The 24,657-nt window shown below is 36.0% G+C and overlaps 1 protein-coding gene across 8 annotated transcripts in view; it reads right to left on the bottom strand.

The window, feature by feature from the left end:
• Positions 1–1,232: 1,232 nt before the first annotated feature.
• The window catches only part of NUCB2 (nucleobindin 2), a 53,910-nt gene continuing 30,485 nt past the window's right edge, over positions 1,233–24,657 (bottom strand). For 4 of the 8 annotated variants that reach the window (XM_064576786.1, XM_064576788.1, XM_064576789.1 and 1 more), the window contains 11 exons: positions 23,817–23,943; positions 18,362–18,465; positions 17,358–17,543; positions 17,080–17,170; positions 16,418–16,476; positions 16,229–16,321; positions 15,085–15,174; positions 10,135–10,305; positions 9,778–9,859; positions 6,328–9,296; positions 1,233–4,429 (listed from right to left, as the gene is read on the bottom strand). In XM_064576786.1, the coding sequence (XP_064432856.1) occupies positions 9,289–9,296; positions 9,778–9,859; positions 10,135–10,305; positions 15,085–15,174; positions 16,229–16,321; positions 16,418–16,476; positions 17,080–17,170; positions 17,358–17,543; positions 18,362–18,465; positions 23,817–23,943 (1,011 nt within the window). In that variant the 3' untranslated portion in view covers positions 1,233–4,429; positions 6,328–9,288. Of the gene's footprint in view, positions 4,430–4,511; positions 4,555–6,327; positions 9,297–9,769; positions 9,860–10,134; positions 10,306–15,084; positions 15,175–16,228; positions 16,322–16,417; positions 16,477–17,079; positions 17,171–17,357; positions 17,544–18,361; positions 18,466–23,816; positions 23,944–24,657 lie in introns of those variants that run through there. The other 4 variants (XM_064576787.1, XM_064576791.1, XM_054512026.2 and 1 more) reach the window with 4 other exon arrangements.

The raw sequence follows: 24,657 nt of genomic DNA on the forward strand, positions 1-24,657 counted from the left end.
CACAGGAGCCCCACATCAGGCTCCATGCTCGGCAGGAAGCCTGCTTCTCCCTCTCCCTCTGCCTGCCTGCCTGCTTGTGATCTGTCTGTCAAATAAATAAATAAAATCTTAAAAAAAAAAAAATGCTGGAAAAGGAATTCCTTCTTTGATACATGATCTCTAAGGCCCTCTGACTCTTTGACTCTATAATTGTGTTTTGCAAACAACCCACTCTTTCAACATTGCCAAGTTTGTCTTTTTCCCCAGAAAATTACAACAAATATTACATATTTTTTCTGATTTTACATTTAATATAATTAAAACAAAGCTATACAAATGATGACTAGAATAATATTTTCTGACAAATATTGCACTGGGAGAATTTTTACAATATAAAATCAAAAAACAAATATAACAAACTTGTGTAAGGTCTCTGTGTCTTCCTGATTATCAAATTAAAATCCAGTTATTTGTAGTTTTTTTAAAGGATCCAATTTTCTAAAGAAGCCAAAAAGAATTAAATCTAAATATACTTCAGATTAATAAAATTTCTGTCCAAACTCTAAAATTAACAGAACACTTTTGGCCACATATTTATAAAAGGTTACATTTTTAATTCAACACTTAAATTGAAAAAAATTCCAGTCCCCCAAATTTAGCAATAACAAATAAAATAAATGGTCTTTAAGATAGGATGTATATACCATCATTATTAAAAGTTTTTTTAAAACATAATAAATATTGATAAAATACGGATTATGCAGCACTGGTTTTCTTCATGAAAAGGAAAAGCAAAAATTTTTCACTTTTTAATTCCAGGACACAATTTTTTTCAGAAGACACTAACTAATGGTCTTCCTTCCACGCCTATTTTAGGCACAAGCTTACATATAAATGTACACATATTGCTTCTGAAATATGATCTTTCAATTAGAGGCTATAAAAATTGGTACATAGACACTTTGAAACTTGCAAGGGCTTATTATAACCTTCATGTGTGCTAATAGATCCTGGACTAACAGTTTCAAAGAAAGAAACACCTTCAGTGCTCCACCTCTGCTACAGTACTTGAGCCTCCAGGGCTCTTCCATTCTTAGGCCCTGAAACTGGATGGAAAGGTGCAAATAGAGCTATCTGGAAATCACCAGAGCCATCACAAAAGAATGAAAAGATGCTCTGGGCATTAACTGGCTTCCAATTATCTTTAAAATAAAATACTTATCTTCTATTATATCTCTCACAAATCTTTTGTAAATTAATCCTGTTTTAATAAAGTCACCTCTACATCTTCCTTAGTGGTAATACAATAAACTCCCTTGGAGAAAAGATGAATAGTTTGGGATTGTGAGGGAAGGGCAGAATTCATTAGAAAGGCCTGATAGTAAACCCCAAAAGCTAGCGGCAGGGGCGACAGTGAAACTTTAAGACAGCTGACAGTGGTGCTGATAACTTTCTACATCACTCAAAGCTTTCTCCATTGACTCAGGAGGTGCATTAGAAACACAGCAGTGGGAAAGTCAATACAAAAAGTAGAAAAGGGAAGAGTTCATAGAGAGAAAAGAACTTAATTAAAGCTCAGATCAGGGCACCTGGGTGGCTCAGTCTGTTGAGCATCCAACTTTGGGTTTCCAGACCTGGTCTAGTGGGTCACGGTCTCAGGATTGTGGAATGGAGCCCACCTCTGCTCGGTGCTCAGCAGGGAATGTACTTGGGGATTCTCTCCCTATGCCCCTCTCCCCCTAAAATAAATAAATGTCTTAAAAAACAAAAACAAAAAACAACTCAGATCATCCAGGCAAAAATAACAAATACAAAAAACTATGCTACTTCTCTTCTAATCAGAGATTGCAAAATTCATGTCCTGGTCTTTCTATTACAAAAAATACTTTTTTTTTCCTTTATTAACAACCGTAAGGCAGAAAATGTCTGCTGGAATGCACAAAATATTTTTTAAACTATTATTACTTAAGGAGAGTACAAAAAAGCTAAAGAATTGGACAAGGGACATTGATCAGAGTCTGAATGCTATGCATTTGCTCCATAAGCTGGTTCACTCTGTGGAAGAGGAGTCAGGAACCCTATTCATAAGTCAGAAATTTTGTTTAGGGTTAGAGTTACTCTCCACAGTGCTCAGGAACCCCTCCAGGAATGACTGCGGCTTGCCTAAGTAGCTCTAGGATACCCCTCTAGAAATGACTGCCTGCTTGCTGAAATAGCTCTTTCTGCAAATGTGGTTTTTCTTTTTCCCCATATCAATCGTGAATCTCAATGAAACATGCTATAAATATCAAAGGGAGTGGAAATACACACACATCAAAGGAAACAAGAAATGTATATGGGATTAGAACTGAGAGTTAATCAGAAAAAAAATTAAGATACAAACTCTAACATCCATTGCTCAATGCTATAGAACAAGAAGATGATTGCTGTGTTTGACAAAAATGCTTCAATACTACCACAAAAATGTTTAAACACTAAGAGGCATGGCAAATGTTTTTAAAAAAAGGAAAAAATCTATAAGACATCATCACACTAATAAGGAAATATTTACAAAGAAGCAATACCAAGAACAGAAAGGGAAGAATTCAAAAGTAAAGCAAACTCAAATCACTTTGAGGGTAATAGTGACAGATAGACACATTGAAGGGTAATAGTGAACAGCAAAGTAGGTAAAACAACATTGTACAAAACAAATACAGAATATGGCACAGGCTGTACATGGATTTCATACTCCACACAAAAGGAACCGAAAATGAGGGCAGGGATTTAGTTAAATGACACATACTCTCCTATCACTAAAAATCTACATTTAAGGTGGACTAAAATTGAACAAAAATAACATTTTAACACAACGATTCATGGAAGAAGGCAAAGAGAACTAGATGGAATCTTATTTCTTCTCTCTCACTTTTAAAGCACTCAGACAAGTTATAGCTTTAAAATCATGTGGAAATAAATCATTACCCATTTTTAAATTCCATGGAGCAGCAAAATTAAAAGAACTGTAAAATAAAATATTTTAACATTTTAGTTACAAGATCTATATTCATAATCTTGGAAATCTTAGAAAATATACTTATTACCAAGGATAAAATAAAAAGAGATAAGGAAATTTGCACAGCAAAAGTCAAATCTATTGCTTGCAATAAATTATAAACAAAATCAAATTTGTTTAAAGGCATGCACAGCTCTGAAGTTAAATGGAAGGGTAAGCTTATAGGGAAAAATACACTGTCAAGGGCTGACTAACAACCAAGCTGGTACATGGCATTCATCAAGAGTACGACTAATGCCAAAAAGAAGATAGCAGGAGGGGAAGAATGAAGGGGGGGAAATCGGAGGGGGAAACGAACCATGAGAGACGATGGACTCTGAAAAACAAACTGAGGGTTCTAGAGGGGAGGGGGGGGTGGGAGGATGGGTTAGCCTGGTGATGGGTATTAAAGAGGGCACGTATTGAACGGAGCACTGGATGTTATATGCAAACAATGAATCATGGAACACTACATCAAAAACTAATGATGTAATGATTAACATAACAATAAAAAAAGAGTACGACTAATGCCAGTTAAAATGTAAACTAAAAGCTCTGCAGGAAAAACTGTAGATATCTATAAAAATCAAATGTAGGGGGCTTTTTCTATATAATTCTAGAGGTAATATTGGGGGAAAATCTAAATACCTAAAATTAAGTCAAAGGTTTTATTGGTTTTGCTTTGCTTTTTCTCAATAAAGAGGTTGGCAGTGCTAGTAATCATAAATTCACATTTTTCAATTTGGTGCCTTTACCACTTGCTGCTGCTGCTTGTTCTGGCTCAGTTCTTGGATTGTCTAAGAAATGGGTATTACTCCATAGCTAAGTACTCATTTAAAAAATAAATTAGGGGCGCCTGAGTGGCTCAGATGGTTAAGTGTCTGCCTTCAGCTCAGGTCACAATCCCAGGTCCTGGGATCGAGTCCCGCATCGGGCTCCCTGCTCAGCAGGGAGCCTGCTTCTCCCTCTGCCGCTGCCTCTCTCTATCTCTCTCTCTGACTCTCATGAATAAATAAATAAATAAAATAAAATAAATAAAAATAAAAAATAAATTAAATGTGAGTAAGGAAAAATTAGAATCCTGATAATGATATTGTGTTAAAAAAAAAAAAAAGGCAAGGAAAAGACCAGATTTCCCTCTAATCTCACACCTTGAAAGCAAGTTGTCATTACAGTCTTTCATTCTTTCACCCACAGGGAACAAAAAAGTACACTCTTCACTTTACTTAGTGCACCTTAGTCTCTCAATTAAAAAAAAAAAAAGAACTAAAGTATTAAGGTGAGGCACCAGTGGTTAAGGGTGAAAGTGGACTTCTTTAGCAGGTTCTTCAAGTGATAAAAATCTCACATGACAACGATGAAGCTCATCATCTAACTCTGGCTCTGTTTCAACTTCTTCTTCATTGTACCGCACAGCTATAAAACAAAGATCAAATTTTAGGCACTAACCAGAACTAGGCTTGTCAAATTTTCTTCCTAAAGAAAATAAATTTCTCACCACATTCTCACAAAACTGTAAAATTTTCTTTGTATTTTTCTTTCTGTGAAAAACAGATGTGCATTTAGGCTTTGGTAATACAAATCTGTTCAATTAGTATAGAAAATAATGCTGTTGTAAACACATTTTGGTTAAAAAAAAAAATGTAGAGACATATCTCAAAGAATTTTTTTTACCACTACTTCTAAACTGCAGTTTCTCTTAGCAAGAGTCAAATATTCTAGAGGGCTATCATCTTCCAAAATCTAATTTTAATTATATATACCTAAGTATACTCTAAAATTTATATGCTTTATGAAAATTCATATGTGAAACAAAACCCCAAATTACTAATATATACCACTTAGTCACCTAAATCAAAGACTACTGAATACCTAAAAAGTATTAAGAAGAATGGTATAGGGGTGCTGGGTGGCTCAGTTGGTTAAGCGACGGACTCTTGATTTTGGCTCAGGTCATGATCTCAGGGTCCTGAGATGGAACCCCATGATGGGTTATGCTCAGTGGGGAGTCTGTTTGAGATTCTCTCCCTCTCCCTCTCCCTACACTCGTGTGCTCTCTCTAAAATAAATAAATAAATTTTTAAAAAATTTAAAAAAAAAGAATGGTATAAATTAAGCACACGACCAATACTTTCTAAGAGAACTGTAAAGAATACTATTAGCAACTCTGTAAGAAACAGTATTTGCTCATAGATGCCCAGTACTCTTAAGAACTGGAATTCCTTAAGTCCATAGATAATCTTGGGCTAACAATTCTTTTTTTTTATTTTAAAGATTTTTATTTATTCATTTGAGAGAGAGAGCGTGCGCGCGCGCACAAGCAGGGGGAGGGGCAGAGTGAGCGAGACCAGACTCCCCTGCTGAGCAGGGAACCTGACATGCAGGGCTTGATCCCAGGACCAGGAGATCAAGACCTTAGCCCAAGGCAGACGCTTAACCATCTGAGCCACCCAGGTGCCCCCAATTCTTTTTTTAATAATATAAATTACGATGATTTGCTGGAAACTGTGAGGTATGTCTACGGTAATATCCACCCACTATTACTCATGCCAAAAGATCATTTGAAGAAACGTCTCTAAATTCTCCTCCAATTATATTTTTAACTGAATATATTTGACATATAACATCATGTAAATGTAAGATGTACAACATGTTACTTTGATACATTTTGTATTCTCATGATTACCCTGTATCCATATGTATCATATTACATAATCATAGTACAATATTGTTGTCTCCAATTCCTTTCTGATTGAGCCCCAGTCCACCATCTAAAAAAGTTTACCCTGGGTGAATCCCTGTCTTATCACAGTTTCTTGTCACAGAGTCATCAACAAAAGGATATGCCAGATAATTTTTTAATGTTTCCTACAATTTAAACAATAGAGATAAGAATCCTTCTCCATCTCTAAGGAAACACAGCACTACTCTAGTAAGTGATTTTTTTTGTGGTTTCTTTGTTTGTTTGTTTTTGTGTTGTTTTTTTTTTTTACAGCTGTATGTAAGCAGAACTTTCCCAGATTGCTACATTTAATTTTGGGATCCATGATTTAAGAAAAAAAAAATCTGAGGTATCTTTGGAGCATGCACTGATCATTTTAAAATTTTATAAAATGAGGACTAAGAGTTTTAAAAATTATTGTGAAGAGACACAATGTAAAATTATGAAATGTTACGACAGATTGGCTCATTCAACAGCTTTAAACATGCCTTCCTGTACTACAGAGGTAGTAAAGTTAAACACTAGGATTTCCCAACCCCCCTTGCAGCTAGGTTTCCAGATATGATTAGTCCAGTCAATCAGATGCACTCACTTGAGACCTTTGCTCAGAACCAAGTCACACGGGGAGAGAGGCAGCACACGAGGTGTCCACTTCTGCCAACACAAAGCACGGCAGAGGTGGTACAGTTCTGGAGCTGGCAACTGTTCTCAGCTTCCTTAATCCAGCAGGAGGCATCTTGATCTGGCAGGCAACTTCTTGATTGTTCCAAAAGCAGCAGCTTCCTTGGCAGCCCACTCTTGTGATGTAGTTCCTATGAAGCTCAGCCTAAATTCTGTTTCATCTGCCTTCCCAAAGATTCTGTGAGTTACCCTTAATCAAGCACCCCTTAATCAAGCCCCTTCTGTTCAACAGCTAAAGAAGATCCTATTATCTACAACCAGGAATCCTGACCTAGAAAGAATTTGGTAGCTAGAAGTAAGGTACAGCTAGTAAAAGGATCTTAAATATGGAGTTAGCTTAGTTGAGGAGGTAGGGCTTTGGGAAGTGAGACCTCAAGCCACTAAGGTTAAGGTATTAGAGGAAGTAGTGGTAGAACTTCAGAATGTTAGCATGTGGGCTGCTTCTAGCCTCTTTCGGCAAAGTCATACAGGAGAGATGGGACTCAGGCTAAGGGTAACAAGACTGCACAGATGGAAAGGAATACAGCTTTGCCGAGGGAATGGCTCTCTACGAAATAAATCGACAAAGTCCCAAATCTAGAGCCCTGAGAAATTGGAAAAGTCAGCTACTCCAAACTGAAACAGTTATAAGTAAAGGTTCTGAGGAAGCTGCTAAAGCTTCCTCAACCTTTTTCTGCCTTTCCTTTTTCTGCCTCAACCTTTCTTAAGAATTTTCTGCCAAGCAATGGGAGCCATCCCAAGGAAAGAGATCAGACTGGGATTGTTGCCATCCCACCCAAGCCTACAATTTAAAATGGTCCCAAGTAGGTACGATTCATTTAAGACCCAAGGGGAGAGAGAGAGAGCACAGAAGCCAGCAAGTAAAAGATGATGTTCTTTGTTAAAAACTGTGTCTTGACAAGATCTTTGTGGTTACTCATGGTAATAATTGAAAAAGACAGACCAGAAACATACTAAGTTTTTAGGGAACTTTTTTGCCAAAAAACAAAACAAAACAAAAACAAACCCTAAACCTGGCCTGCAACAGCCTGTTAACTATCTAAAACAATTCCCAAGCCCCTAAACCCACCATAACAGGAAGTAAAGTACTAAAGCTGTCCAGCCACCAAGACCAGCACACTTTCCAATGCCCACACAATGTGTCCTTGAAAATTAAGGGACAATAAAAACTTCCTAGAAGGCAGTGCCAAGGGCCCCTGAGGACATTCGACAAGTGAGTTCCTCCCACAAAAGTGAATCAGGGGTTGCCTGATATGAAAACCAAGGAATATATTTACAGACAGGGCAGAGAGACCTTGCTATTTTTGCCAAGCAGTACCTTTTAAGTGTTATGGATCAGTGGCTGCTATTTTCCCCTCTTCTGAAAGGTTGATTTTATTGCAGTTATCCTGTACCTATCCCACCATTATGCATTTGGTACTCATGAGGCAGACACCTTGTTTTTTATTTGTAGATGGCCAGAACATTAGGTGCCACATCCCAACCTTACAGAGAGGACTATACAAGGGTATCATGGTCTTTGAGCTATATGCAATAATGGATTGGATGTGGGGTATTTCCTTTTGGGGCAGGGCAAGTGAGTGTTTTCTATGTTTCAGAAGAGTGTACACAGATATATAGGTAGCCAATAAAGCTGTCTGGGTTAAAATTGAAAGTTGCCTACCAAACATGACCTCCTTCGTCTTTAGTTAAAGATCCTAACTTTTAGCTGGTCCCAATGCCACATGGATTTCTCAACTTCCCTAGCAGCTACATGACCAATGAGATGTAAGTTAAAATGTTGTGTGGTTCTCCAGGAACACTGAATCCAGTAAGCTGATGCAACTGGGGGGGGAAGTTCTTTTTCCTCCTCTTGCCCACTGCCTCCAAAAGCAATCTTGGACAGTGAGAATGAAATAACTTGAGGATAAAAACCATGCACTGAGGATAGCAGAACAGAGAGGTAGGAACCTGGACACCACCTACCTACAGATTTCCTTTATGGAAGAGGGAAGAATTCCTATTTAGTTTAAAACACTGTTATCTTTGGTTTTTCTAGTTTTTTTTTTTTTTAATATTTTATTTATTTATTTGACAGAGAGAGAGATAGCGAGAGCAGGAACACAAGCAGGGGGAGTGGGAGAGGGAGAAGCAGGCTTCCCGCTGAGCAGGGAGCCCGATGCGGGGCTCGATCCCAGGACCCTGGGATCATGACCTGAGCCGAAGGCAGACACTTAACGACTGAGCCACCCAGGCGCCCCGGTTTTTCTGGGTTTTTGTAGCAGAACCTGATCTTAAATAATAGAGTAGAAAGCAAAAATATGAACCAAAAAATGATCTGAAGTGGTAGCAAAAGCTATTCAGTAGAAGAATTTCTAGCAGGTAAGGTTTCTGGAAGTAGGAAGAAGTTACCAGGAAACACTGGGGGAAAGTGCGATCTTCTCAGAAGAAGAATTATTAACATCAAAGAGACTTTTATCGAGAGAGGGGCTGATAAGCACCTATAAAAGACTATCTTTATGAGTAAGTGACAACAATATAATTTACTTTAAAAGCAATACAGAACTTTTTCACTTAAACAGTTACTGATAGTTTCATTAAATTATGGCATAATTATGGCCACTTAATTAAATCATTAAGGGAGAACAAATTAAAAAGAAGAGAGGTATGAAAGTCAGAGCAGATACTGAGTTTGTATTCTTCCTGGTTGTGGTGGACTTCAATCCTTAAATATCTGTGTCCTGAAAAGATGTGTTCTCATTTAAAAAGTATCTTCCTTTATTCCATATATGCTTTAAAATATTTATTGAGCAGAAAAAAAGGAAGGGTGGTAAAAAGATGACACAGATGTTGATTTAACAGTTTTCTTCCAAGTTCTGGTGGACTTCGGACTTTAAATGTCTGTTTGAAAAAAAAATGCTCTCATTTTAAAGGTATCTCCCTTTATTCTGAATCTCCTTATATATTATATATATATATAATATATATGCTGAAATTAGTAGATATATATATGTAAGTATAAATATAAAGCATTTTTAAAATACGCTTAGCTAATCATAGATTACAATTAAGAAACCATGTTCTCTGACAATATCAATAACTGATTAGAAAGAATTGTGAATAATTTGAAATAAATCATTTCACCATAAATAGAGCTATCAAATTATATAGCTTTTGAAATGTGCTAATGCATAGACATTTTAGAAGGCTTCTTTCTGTACGTTTTTCTGTACATTTTTCTGTAGTATGAGTTGCACTAGTTCCACAAATATATAGTAAATACCATAGATATTAATGATTTGAAATTACATTTGTAATAAACGTAGATTTCAATTTATTCAATTTTTTTATTTCCTTAAACAAAAAAAATAAAGTTACATACGTGGCTGGAACTTCAATTCTCCACCAGGCCCTGATGGAGGAAATTCTTGTTGTAATTTTTTTTGTTCCATCTGCTGTACAACCTAGTGCATGGAAAAAGAATGTCTTAAAAGTAAGTATTCTTTTATTTTCTCATGACCTTTGACAAACCACAACAAACTAATTGAAAATTGTTTTCCAAAATGAGATATTCAAACTTCAAACTTTAGATTAATATTCAACAAAGCAGTTTTTAAAATACTAAAATTTAAAATACTATAGCTAATCGGACATTGAAATATTATATTACAAAAAACACACGCTTTTACCAAAACACCTAAAATTCTTTTTAATGCTGCAATCATTTTATAAATACCACCTGATGGTATTCCAGCTTCTGAGCCTCAAGTTGGTCATGCTGACGCTGTAGCTCTTCCTTTTGTTTCTGAAGTTCATCTGCCTTTTTCTTAAGTTCACTTTCTTGTAAGGAGATAAGATTTTCATATTCTTTCAGTTCTTCCTCTGTGAAGAGCTGTTGCTGATCCAGTGTCTAAAAGGAAAAAAATTGAGGAAAGAATAATCTTGGCTATACAACAAGGTTTGATTCAGCTTTTAAAATTCTATGATTAGTAAAGTACAAGAGTATCTATAGTAATACACATTTTTGGTAAGAAAGGGGAAATAAGAAAATATATATTTATGTATTTATTTGAGCAAAAGGAAAAATCCAAGGCTAGTGAAATGGGTTACCTACAGAACAATGAAGAGAACTGGGTAGAAAGGACAGAGAGAATGTGGGAAAAGAAATCACATTTCTCTAAATACACCTTTTTCGTACAGGTTTGATTTTTAGAAACTTGTCAGTGTTTCATATACTCGAGAAAAGAGAAGAAAGAAAATCCACAAGGACAGGAAAACCCAAATTGACTACAAACAAAAGAAAATAAATTATACTTTTATTTTAAGTGACTAAAACAGAAGCGGGAAAAAAGAACTAATCAAGAAACTTTGGATCAGAGTATTCAGACTATATGCTCAGGTTAAAAACAACAACAAAAATCTAAACAAATAATAAATTTTTTTTTGCAGAGTTTAGCAATCTGAAACACTCTGAACATCCTAGGATTGAGGAAATAAGTGGAATAATATTGTGGAAAATAGGAGCCAGGTTTCATATGAAATATGGAAAGAGGAAGAAATAGGATGTTGTACAGGAATTGGGAGGCATTGGACTGAAATTTCAGGAGGTAGCAGCGTGAACTCATTGTTTGTGTTTTATTTTGTTTTTTTAAGATTTTATTATTTACTTGAGAGAGAGAGAGCGGGCATGAGTGGGGGAGGGGCAAAGGGAGAGGGAGAAGTAGACTCCACACTGAGCAGGGAGCCCCCACACTGGGCTCTGTCCCAGGACCTGGGATCATGACCTGAGTCAAAGGCAGATGCCTAACCGACTGAGCCATCTAGGCGCCCCAGTGAGCTCATTAAGTTTTAATATATATTGATACCTAAATATACCAGGATGAATATGAATGTAAGTGTATCTGTGTATGTGTATAATACATGCATATACAGATAGACATAATACAAATAGAAATATATATATATAAATATACACATACACACTTAAATGTTTTTTAAATTACCCAACTCTATTATCTGACAAAGCCTAGAAGCAAAGATTCTCTGGTAGCAAGGAACACATCCAGGGCCCAGACCCAGTCTGTAATAATGATCTCCACTAAAAGGGACCAGTGCTCCTCAGAAAAATGGCTGATTCCAGAGGTGGGATGGAGAAATAACAAGATGAGCCTTGAACATCATCTAATTATGCTAATAAGAAAGGAAGTCCTCAAAGAAAGATAGGTAACATGCCAAAAGGATACAAAAGTCAGTTTGAAGAAACTCCCACTAGCCAAATCTGAAGCAATTTGGGCATCGAAATAAGTAGTGATAGTAAGGATTCAAGCTTATTGAATAAAATAAGCCATGAATCTACACTCAAACAAACAGAAATGGGGGAAGGGATACCTTTTCCTGACTGCAGAAAGCCAATTAATAAATGTAGAAGGAATGATGATTAGAAAATCACCATTTGTCAATAGTCATTGTAATAACTGATTCTGGCTAGAATCACCAAGGATGCTAAAATTAGTAGATAATGAATCTCAAAGTATACCCTCGAAGATGCTTTAAAAAAAAAAAAAAAAAAACAGTGGTAATGATGGTAGTGTAAATTGGTACAATTCTTTTGAAAAATACTTTTACAAAATATATCAACTGCCCTAAAAAGATTCCCTTGGTCTTGGTAGTGCTACATTGAGAATCCATCCTATAAAATAACCCTAAACACATAGTAAGCTTTATATAAAAATGTGTTTATAGCAGCACTACCTTTTTAAAATAAATAGTAAAAGAATGGGTGTCTGGCCCTGAGAAAACAGTTAAGCACTTCCATAACTATTAAAGTTATGCTTACAATTAATATTTGGAAATACTTTTGATATGATGTCAAGTGATTTTTTTTGAATGCTGACTTCTGATTCTGGCAGTATGGTGGATTAGACAAAATAAGAGTTTAAGTTACAAAGTGAGGAAACGTGGTAGACAGTCTCTTAACCAAATAATCAAAATTAACATTGCCAGTTATGAAATTAATCAGCAGCATATGCTTCATGATATGATGCACTTAGCATCACTTTGGTGGTATTCCTACCAAAACCAGAAATCCGAAAGCAACAGCAGACTGATTCAAACTGAAGGATATTCTACAAAATTACTGGTCTGTACTCTTTAGAAACATGAACGCCATGAGATACAAAGACTTGGGAACTGTTTCAGATTAAAGGAGATTAGGAAGACATTACAACTAAATTCAGTATATGATTCTGGATTTTCTTTTGCTATAAAGGACAGTATTAGGAAAATTAACAAAAATCTCAATAAAGTCTAGAGAATGGAAAAGAGCTTTTTGTGTGTAGTCATAGATAATTTTACTGTGGTTGTGCAAGATAAATCCTTGTTTGCAAAAAATACACACTCAAGTATTTAAGGTTAAAGCAGCACCATGTGCCACTTACTCTCAAAAAAATTATGTATGTTATATATAAATACACATACGCACAGATTAAAAATAGAGAAAGAGATAAAGAGAATAACTGTAGTAAAATGAGAAATCTGGAGGAAGGGTATTCAGGAATTCCTTGTCTATTCTTATAACTCTTCCGTAAAAAAATCTAAAATTATGTTAAAATGAAAAAAAGTATGTAATTATCGATTGCTCTAGTTCACCAGAAGCAATAACGGGAATGCATGTTCAAGCACCTGAGCATTCTTCTTCTTCTTCACCAAAGGGCAGAAATATTATAAATATTAGGAAAAAAATGACCAAAAAAGCTGATTTCTTTATTCTCGAACTAAGATGATAAACTGTCATACTGGGACTGTTCTCGTTTCAGCACTAAAAACTCCCATGTCCCAGGAAACTCCTCAGTCCAGGCTACACCAGGACAGTTGGTCACCCTATCTCAAACTAGTTTCTGGACAATTAAAAACCTAATCAAAATGGTAATCTTTTAGATTTTGTATAGAAAATGACAATTTTGGGGCGCCTGGGTGGCTCAGTCGTTAAGCATCTGCCTTTGGCTCAGGTCATGATCCCGGGGTCCTGGGATCGAGCCCCGCGTCGGGCTCCCTGCTTGGCGGGAAGCCTGCTTCTCCCCTCCCACTCCCCCTGCTTGTGTTCCCTCTCTCGCTGTGTCTCTCTCTGTCAAATAAATAAAATCTTAAAAAAAAAAAAAAGACAATTTTTTTTTCAATCTCTTCTGGTCGCTACCTCTCAACTATTCTTTTAAAAATGTGTATGCACAGTAAACTATGGAATAAATTGGTATACCTCTCGGGAGCAATTTGACAAGACGTATTTAGAAACTAAAAATGGTCATAAACCTTGAGAATAGTTCTATTCCTAGGAATTAGTCCCAGGGAAATTATTATAGATGCTCAAATATGTATGAACAAGTAGAGAGTCATCATAGTGTTAATTACTACAGTAAAAAAATTGGAATTGACCCAAATGGCTAGATCTGTTCCAATGGTTATATAAATTATGCTATAATCACACAACTGCATGCTAAGGAGTCATTTCTAAACTCTGTTTTTTGAGGAATGGCATCATGAAATATTGTTAACATTAAAAAACACACAATTTCCCAAACATACAAAGACATTTATACAGTATGAAGCCATTTTAAGACTATATAGACAGGATGGGGTGCCCGGGGGGCTCAATCCGGTCAGCCTCTGACTTCGGCTCAGGTCATGGTCTCAGGGTCCTGGGATTGAGTTGCATCGGGCTCTGAGCTCAGCGGGGAGTCTGCCTCTCCCTCTGCCCCTCCCACTGCTCATGCTCTCACACTCTCTCTCAAATAAATACATAAAATCTTTAAAAATATACATAGAGAGGTAGGAGTTTATGTGTGTACGTAAATTAAAAATGGGACAGGTGTGCCTGGGTGACTTAGTCGGTTGAACACCTGGCTCTTGATTTCGGCTCAGGTCATGATCTCAGGCTGGTAAGACTGAGCTCCACATCAGACTCCATGATGGGCATGGAGCCTGCTCAAGATTCTCTCCCTCGGGCACCTGGGTGGCTCAGTTGGTTAAGCAACTGCCTTCGGCTCAGGTCATGATCCTGGAGTCCCGGGATCGAGTCCCGCATCAGGCTCCCTGCTCGGCGAGGAGCCTGCTTCTCCCTCTGACCCTCCCCCCTCTCATGTACTCTCTCTCATTCTCGCTCTCTCAAATGAATAAATAAATCTTTAAAAAAAAAAAAAAGATTCTCTCCCTCTCCTTCAGCCCCTCCCCCTCATTTGCTCTCTCTCTCATAAATAAATAAATAAATAAATAAAATAAAAATGGGACAGTACACTCTATATTGTGTGCTATATATGCATATACTAAAGATACAAACTATTTCCAAATCGTCATAATACAATGCATAAATTAAGTGTCTACCTCTGGATGGTAGAATTATAGGTAACTTCTCATTTATTCTTTAAATGTATCTATATTTCTAATTTTCAAGAATGAACACTAGAAAAGGAAAATTTTAAAAAGACTTCTAATTATATGTAACATGATTACAAATAAGAGGTCAATTGACACAAGCTTTCCAAAAAATCAAGTTCATTATTTTATAGTGACATTTTATTGAAAAGCCGAGACAGTAAGGCTCTACATGCAAACATAATGGGAAATAAAAGTTAAAAGTAGAATGAACTGATGTAGAATTTCTTGAACCATACATCCCATTTCAAGTAGGTTTTATTACCTCCCAGCTATCTGGCTCCAAGAATTCCTTTTTTTCTGTAGCTTTCAAAAACTCGTCTAGAGTCACTAATCGGTCTTTGTTAGCATCAACCTGATTAAAAAAAAAAATGTATATGTAAAATAAAATAACTCTCATATTACTAGAAATTGTCTTCTAGACAATTGCTATATATTTGTGTGGATGGTACTACACAAGTATACAGCAATTAAGTCTAGCCTAACATCCACAGAAACGGGGGTGGAGGGTTGGAAGGAAGAAAGAACACTCAACATTATAGTAGAATCAGAAAATAGATACTGTTATCTTCTGGATTATTCAGATTTGAAAATACAGTGAGATATCTATACTCCTGATACTCAAAGATCATCACGCTTGAGTCTGCTGATCCGACTGGTTAGGCTATTATGGTCTTCCTCCCTCACCACACCATGTGGAATCCCAAGAAAAATAACCTTTCCAGAAAGAGGACTGTGTTAGCCAAGAGTAAAGGAGTTTACATTAAAATGCTCTCAACATTTTTTCTTAAAAACAACTAATAAATCAAAATTAAAATTGACAACCACTCCCAATCCTCTTCAGTGGCTCTTACAGCCATTCAGTTGCAAAAGTGAACTCCATAATGGCCAAAGACATTCATTTGACACTTGGGATGCCAGCAGTCAACAGAAATCCCAATTCATCGCCAATAGCTCAAATATCAGGAGAAAATCACTGACGCAAAACAGTGGGTGTTAGTTACTAGCCTCTGATGTCTATGACCAAAGTTCTCAGCTTAACAATGTCAACAAGAACGAAATACGTTGTTATAAACCATTACTGTATTAGATTTTTTGGATTTTCTTAATAAAAACACAGCCTTTTAAAATATCAAATCTTGGACTACATTATCTTTTACTTCTAAAAGACATGCAACAGCATCTTAATCTCTTAAATAAAAACCTTTTAAATTTTAAAATATTTTAAAGTAGTTACAAAATAATTTTATCTACACTAAGGGAGTCTACCGAATATTCTGGATCAAAAAATACAAAATTCAATTAAATAACTACTTTGTGTATTTATTTTCCACTTTATGGTAACATTTATTGCAAGAACTTGAATAATCCATTGAAATAACATATAATCTTAAAATTTTAAAACATACCTCATTCATTACATGTTCCCTCATTCTAAGCCGTTCTTCCTCCATTTCTACCATATCATCCTCCTCATTTTTGGGGTCATATACTTTCTCCAACTAAAAAGAAAAGTTTAAAACGAACATAAAAGGAAGGAAAATAATAGAAGGAAAAAAGAGAGCAAAAATGCTGAACACTTAAATGAACTCATTTACCTCTTTAGTAAATAGGGCTTCTAATTCTTGTTCATCCAGGAAGCCATCATTATTGACATCTGAAGTTTAAAAAGTCACAAATGCAAAAATTGATTTTAATGCCTTCGAAAATCAATAAATAAATTACAACTCTTCACAACTGCCTTGCAGAAGTGATACTAACATGAAGCATCCATGTGCTACATAAAGATGTTTCCTCCTTTTTTATGAAGCCTCACATCAGTCCAACTGGTAACAATTTACTATTAATTTATAATTCATACTAGGTTTTTTTTTTAGAAAAATATATCTTAACCAGTTTTTTCAAAAATATAAAGTGAAACAATACGCTACAGGGAAAAAAGTAAATTTTAGTATTATAGCATAAAGTGTGCTAGATATAACCTAGCTAGTCACAGAAATACCTTCAGTTTACAGAGAACCTTACAGTAAGTCGTAACGAGTCAGCAGTTAAAGCAGGTAAAAGACACAGCTACTGACTTAAAGTATTTTATGCTGCAGGTCAGCAATAAAGACTATTCTATTACCCTAGAGAAAAATTCTAAACATTTAGTGTCAATAGGACTCAATAGCAGACCTTGACAAAAACCAGTTAAGAATAAAGCAACTATAATCTTTCAAACAGCAGACATAAATATTAATATTTGTATCAAATCTGTTACCATGTAATTTGAAAAATGTCTTGGGGTCAAAGTCATTAGGATCCAATCCATCAGTCTCTTCCCATACCTCTTTTAGTTGATCTTTGCTTCCCTGTGAATCAATTTTTAAAAAATGCTCAAAACAAAATATAATCTATGTATATAGACTGAAAATAAAACACAAATTTGAGAAACTATGCAGAATTAAGATTCTAAAGTACTAATAACTTATGATAAAATTCTGATACTCAAAGAAGTATCTCCATCTAATTATGGTTTCTTAAAGTCATAATTCTTACCGGATGATTAACTTTGGGATGATTTTCATGCTTTTTCCTCATTTCTTCAAATTTAGATTCTTCTTCTTTTCTCTTTTCTTCATTCAGTGTTTTTAAATATTCTCTTCTTTCATGTTCCTTCATCATTTCATATTTTTTAAATTCTTCATGTCGAGTCTTATCATAGTGTTCCAGGTCACTTGTGGCCTATAATGTAATATTTAAACTAAATAACAAGGAGTATTTGAAAATATAAATAAGGGCTTTCTTGCATACAGCATATTCTAATAGAAGGTAGTATAAAAGGTCCAGAAAACACTGGACTCCTCTTTTAAATTCTGCCATTTTATTTTAGTCATTATTATTATTACCAGAATGTAGGCATTAAAAGAAACTCATAGTTCAAAGCAAGCCTCAACTTTAGAAAGTTCTTCATAAGTAAGTAATATATAAATTGATTTTAAAAAGAAGGAAGGGACTGTATCATATCTATACAGTATAGAAAACTAGAATTGTTTCTAACTACTTAACTAAACTCATACCCAGGCTACAACATGCATTTTGGTAACTCCATACAGTACAACATGAGAGGCCTACAAACTCTTATCTAAAATCCCAGAGCCCAGATATGTTTCAGAATTTTCTAGTTTTCAGAAAAAGAATATGGCATTTATGCCATATTGTGTAATATCCTTGCAGAGTCTATAATCAAACAGATTAGTACTTCCTCAGCAAAGTCTATGAATATTCACATTATGTAGGCTAAATAAAAACTATAAATAGCCTTACTATAACTGAAGCCAGATTTCAGCTTTTATAGTGCTTTGGATTTTGGAATTGTGGGCAAGGGGTTACAGACCATTATGGCCATATTATTATCTGTAGTAATAAATGTTAAGGTATCTCCCTTTAAAAATATTCTTGAGAGTATCTAAATGTTATATTACCACTTCATTGAATTTACTTATCAAATGACAAAACCTCAAAGGCACAACAATGACAACATTGTTTGGAATTATTCTCACCGCTTTGATGAGCATATCTAAATCTGTAGATTCAAACTTGTCAGGATTCAGGTGGTTTAGGTGATCAAATTGTTTTAGAAGAGCATGGTGGTCTATGCCTGTATCTGAAAGAAAATGAGAAAACTGTAAATGATAAAGTACTAAAAGCTAGAAACATTAATATAAATGATATATAAGCATAAGTATTCATATTTATTCCTATAGGATTTTATAAGAATATTCAAAATTTTAGATTAAGCATTCATATTTTCTTTTAGAATATTGTACATATTGTTATTCTAGGCAATAGTGATGTCCTTGAATCCAGAAAGGAATACAACATAATATGTACACTTTAATATTATTTCTAGAGGGGCGCCTGGGTGGCTCAGTCGTTAAGCGTCTGCCTTCGGCTCAGGTCATGATCCCAGGGTCCTGGGATCGAGCCCCGCATCGGGCTCCCTGCTCTGCGGGAAGCCTACTTCTCCCTCTCCCACTCCCCCAGCTTGTGTTCCCTCCCTCGCTGTGTCTCTCTCTGTCAAATAAATAAATAAAATCTTTAAAAAAATATATTATTTCTAGAAAGGCTAGTTGACTATCAGTATAATTAATAGTAAAAACTTTTTTATTATTGTAAAACTACCATATTTCCTGCTTTTAATTAGATAAACTCTAATATACTGCCCTCATCAGAGATCTAAGTAGAGGGGCGCCTGAGTGGCTCAGTCAGTTAAGCTACCGACTCTTGGTTTAGGCTCAGGTCATGATTTCCTGGGTGGTGGTATTGAGCCCCACATTGAGCAGCATGTCGGGGCTCTGGACTCAGTGAGGAGTATGCTTGAGATTCTCTCCTTCTGCCCCTCCCCCAACTCATGCTCTCACGCTCTCTCTTTCTCTCAAATAAATCTTAAAAAAAAAAAAAAAAAAGGACCTAAGTGGAATTTCTCTTTTTTTAGTATTTTATTTTTAAGCAATCTCTACACCCAAAGTGGGGCTCAAACTCACAATCCTGAGATCAAGAGTTGCATGCTTTTCCAACTGAGCAACTCAGGTGCCCCCTAAATAGAATTTCTAAAAAGAATTGCTTTAAAATTTATATGAAGGAATTTTTTGTATGCTGCTCCAATGAATCCTTTATGGAACAATAAAAATATAATTTAGGTAAATTCATTTGGATTAGGACTTATTTTTAAAGACATATCAATTATCTTTCTTTGTGAACATATTTTTTAAAACAAGCTACAGTTTGGGGCACCTGGCTGGCCCACTTGGTTAAGCATCTGACTTTTTTTTTTTTTTTTTAAGATTTTATTCATTTATTTAAGAGAGAGAGAGCAGGAACAGGGGGAGGGACAGAGAGACAAGGAGAAGCAGACTCCTCACTGAACAGATAACCCAACAACATGAGGCTCAGTCCCGAGCCAAAGGCAGCCATTTAACCTACTGAGCTACCCCAGGGGCCCCTAGTGTCTGACTCTTGATCTCAGCTCAGGTCTTGATCTCAGGGTTGTGAGTTCAAACCCCATTTTTAGGGGCGCCTGGGTGGCTCTGTCGTTAAGCATCTGCCTTCGGCTCAGGTCATGATCCCAGGGTCCTGGGATCGAGCCCCGCATCAGGCTCCCCGCTCAGCGGGAAGCCTGCTTCTCCCTCTCCCACTCCCCCTACTTGTGTTCCCCCTCTCACTGTGTCTCTCTCTGTCAAAGAAATAAAATCTTTAAAAAAAAAAATGGGGGAGCTCCACGCTGGGCATGGAGTCTACTTAAAAAACAAACAAACAAAACACAAACAAAAAACAAGCTACAGTGTATTGTAGTTGAATAGGTAAAGTGAGTCTGGACTATTTCAGTTGGATTATAGAATTGAGCAAAATAGGTACATGTGTTGATTTGTTAAAAGTCAGAATTCTCACTTAGGAAAGAGGAATGTACAAATATGGAATCACGGAAGGCAAGAAAAAAATCTCTGACTTGGCATCAGGGAAATACAAATCAAAACCACAATGAGATACCACCTCACACCAGTCAGAATGACTAAAATTAACAAATCAGGAAACGACAGATGTTGGTGAGGATGCGGAGAAAGGGGAACCCTCCTACACTGTTGGTGGGAATTCAAGCTGATGCAACCACTCTGGAAAACAGTTCCTCAAAAAGTTGAAAATAGAGCTACCCTATGACCCAGCAATTGCACTACTGGGTATTTACCCCAAAGATACAAATGTAGGGATCTGAAGGGGCACCTGCACCCTATGTTTATAGCAGCAATGTCCACAATAGCCAAACTATGGAAAGAGCCCAGGAAGTCTATCGACGGATGAATGGATAAAGAAGATGTGGTTCATGTACACAATGGAATACTACTCAGCCATCAAAATGAAATCTTGCGACTTGCAACAATGTGGATGGAACTAGAGGGTATTATGCTAAGCAAAATAAGTCCAATCAGAGAAAGACAATTATCATATGATCTCACTCATATGTGGAATTTAAGAAACAAAACAGAGGATCATACGGACAAGAGGAAAAAATAAAACAAGATGAAATCAGAGAGGGAGACAAACCATAAGAGACTCTTAATCATAGGAAACAAACTGAAGATTACTGGAGGGGAGAGGGGTGGGTGGATGGGTAACTGGGTGATAGACATTAAGAAGGGCACGTGATGTGATGAGCACTGGGTATAATACTGATGAATCATTGACCTCTACCTCTGAAACTAATAATACATTGTATGTTAATTAATTGAATTTAAATTTAAAAAAAAGAAAGAAATCTCTGGAAATAGATGACAGGGCACGTTCTGCATGGAGCACTGGGTGTTATACGCAAACAATGAATCATGGAACAGTACATCAAAAACTAATGACATAATGTGTGGTGATTAACATAACATAATAATAAAAAAAAAACTGAAAAAAAAAGATGTTATGTCTTCTCATTTTTTTTCAAGTCTACTTTTGCATCCTTCAGGAGTATTTTAAAGCTTTTTGTCTGTAAGTCCAATTTCTTAATAGGTTTAATCTGAGTATTTTATCTTTGTTGGTATTTGTAAATGGAGTCTTTTCTTCCATTATATCTTGTAATTGGCTGTTGCATATGAAAAATACTGATTTCTGGATATTAAGTTTACCTTGCTGAATTTTCCTGTTCTTTGTTATTTTTTTAGTCAATTATTTTGAGTTTTCCAAGTATATAATCCTATCACCTGCAAACAGAAATGGTTTTATCAACTCCTTTTCAATTACCTTATCTCCAGTTTTTTTTTCATTTATGTAATTGTTTTGGTTAGTACCTCCAATGCTATGCTAATTAGTAGTGGTGATTGTGGACATCATTGTCTTGTTCCTGATTTTAATTAGAATACACACTTGTATTTCCCCACTAAGTATGATGTGGCTGAGTTAGACATACCTGATCATGTTACAGAAGTATCTATTGATTACTATTTTATTACTTTTTTAAAATTAAGAAGAGGTGTTAAATTTTGTCAATTGCTCCTTTTCTGTAGATATAGAGATGGTCGTATGATATAGGAGATTACTTTCTTGTCTGTGGATATCTTCACATTTCAAAAATTCTACTTCATAGCTATTTAATATTCTCACAGTCTAAAATTAAAAGAATATAGGAGCATGAATAGGCAGAGCACAGAGGATTTTTAGGGCAGTGAAACTATTCTGCATGATATTTAATGGTAAATACATATCATTATAGATTTGTCCAAATCCTAGACTGTAAAACACCAAAGTGAACTCTTATGTAAACCATGGACTTTGGGTGATTATGATGTGTCAATGTAGGTTCATCAATTGTAACAAATTTACCATTCTGGTAGGTGATGCTAGTAATGAAGGAGGTTATGCATGTTTGGGGGGCTGGGGGTATATGGGAAATCTCTGCACCTTCCCTTCAATTTTGCTATAAACCTTATACTGCTCTAAAAGAATCAAATCTTAATTTTATTCATTTATTTATTTGTTTATTTTTTAATTTATTTTAGAGAGAGTGTGTGAATGGGGGAGCGGGGCTAGGGGTGGAGGGAGGGGTACAAGGAGAGGGAGAGACAATCTTAAGCAGACTCTGCACTGAGCTTGGAGCCCCAGACAAGGCAGGGCTCTATCTCACAACCCCAAGATCACAATTTGAGTCAAAACCAAGAGTTGGACACATAACCAAATGTGCTACTCACACACGCCAAATCTTAATTTTAAAAGATAGAAGTTTCAAAGATTTATTCTAATTTATCCTTTGTCCTTTGACTTCTTGATTTCTTTTGTCACACCAAAATTTTTTCTATTACTATTCATGTGATTTATAGTATTAGATTTCTTAATATTAAGTCAATCTTGCATTCCTAAAATAAATCCACTTGCTATTATATGGTATACTTTTGACATAAAATAATTTTGGTTTTGGCATCAATACATATTAAGAGTATGAAAGCTTTCCTTTTTTTATGCTCTGGAATAGTTTAAATAGCACTGACAATCTGTTCTTTAAAAAAAAAAAAAAAAAAGGATGTATTTATTTTTACTTGAGAAGGAGAGAGGGCAGACTCCCCACTGAGTGTGGAGCCCAACACGGGGCTCGATCTCACGACCCGGAGATCATGACCTGAGCTGAAACCAAGAGTTGGACACTTAACCAACTGAGCCACCCAGGTGCCCTGACAATCTGTTCTTTAATAGTTTAATAGAATTCCTTTTGACACTCTCTGGGCATAGTATGGTTTTTTTAGAGCAAGCTCTCTGACGATTTTCTATTTCATCTATGGAAATTGTTATAATTAGATTTTCTCTCTTTTGGTTTGCTTTGATGTTATTCTTCCTCCTTTATTTTTTTTTTAAAGATTTTATTTATTTATTTGACAGAGAGAGACACAGAGAGAGAAGGAACACAAGCAGCAGGGGTGGGAGAGGGAGAAGCAGGCTTCCTGCCAAGCAGGGAGCCCAATGCGGGGCTTGATCCCAGGACCCTGGGATCATGACCTGAGCCCAAGGCAGACGCTTAAAGACTGAGCCACCCAGGTGCCCCATTCTTCCTCCTTTAAATCAGTGGCTTAATTCATTACTTTTTATTGATATAATAATTTAAGGCTAATCATTTTGATTTTTGAATGATGTGATTACCTATTTTAAAAATTAAGAGAACGCTGGGGTGCCTGGGTGGCTCAGTTGGTTAGGCGACTGCCTTCGGCTCAGGTCATGATCCTGGAGTCTCTGGATCGAGTCCTGCATCGGGCTCCCTGCTCGGCGGAGAGTCTGCTTCTCCTTCTGACCCTCCCCCCTCTCATGTACTCTGTCTCTCATTCTCACTCTCGCAAATAAATAAATAAAATCTTTAAAAAAAAAAAAAAATTAAGAGAACGCAAATCAATGCTAACATTAAATTTTGACTAGAAGAACATGGTATGTGCCAATATAAGCTGACCTCAACAACCAAATACTGAAACTTTCCTACTTTTTTTTAGCACTTACCTTGAAGGGAATCCAATTTAGCTTTAATTAGCATTCTTAACCTTGCCACTTCTTGCCTTTTCAGTTCATCAAGTTTTGTCCTCACGTGGTGACTTACTAAATCCAGTTCTTTGCTTAGCTTCCCACTCTGTTAAAATTAACAAGTTAGGTTTATTTATTACATTCCATCTTTAGACCAGACACAATATATTAAAATTAGGGTTATGATGAAGTAGTGATAAATACTTTTGACTAATTTAGATAAATTTGGCATTACAAAAAGCATTTCTTTCAGAAGATACTCAGTTTCTAACTCTAAAGTCAAGATGTGTAAAAACCATATATTATGGAAAGAGTCCAAATGTCCATCAAGTGATCAATGGATGAAGAAGATACGTATAGATATACAATGGCATATCAGCCAGCCATAAAAAAGAATGAACTCTTGCCATTTGCAATGACCTGGATGGAGCTAGAGAGTATTATACTGAGCGAAATTAGTCAGAGAAAGACAAATACCACAAGATTTCACTCATATGTGGAATTTAAGAAACAAAACAGATAAATATGGGGCGGGGGCGGGAGGGAAGAGAGGCAAACCAAAAACACTCTTAACTATAGAAAACACACTGAGGGTTACTGGAGGGGAGGTGGGCAGGGGGGATGAGTTAAATAGGTGATGGGTATTAAGGAGGGCACTTGTGATGAGCACTGGGTGTTGTATGTAAGTGATGAATCACAAAATTCTACACCTGAAATTAATATTACACTGCATGTTAACTGGAATTTAATGAAAAATTTGGAGAAAGAAAATAAAAACCATATAATTGAAAGCATAATTAAAGCACAAAGAAGAAACTCA

Source organism: Mirounga angustirostris, unplaced genomic scaffold (assembly GCF_029215605.1).
Source record: "Mirounga angustirostris isolate CCGP_5_RB_7025 unplaced genomic scaffold, mMirAng1.0.hap1 SCAF_13, whole genome shotgun sequence".
NCBI lineage: Eukaryota > Metazoa > Chordata > Mammalia > Carnivora > Phocidae > Mirounga > Mirounga angustirostris.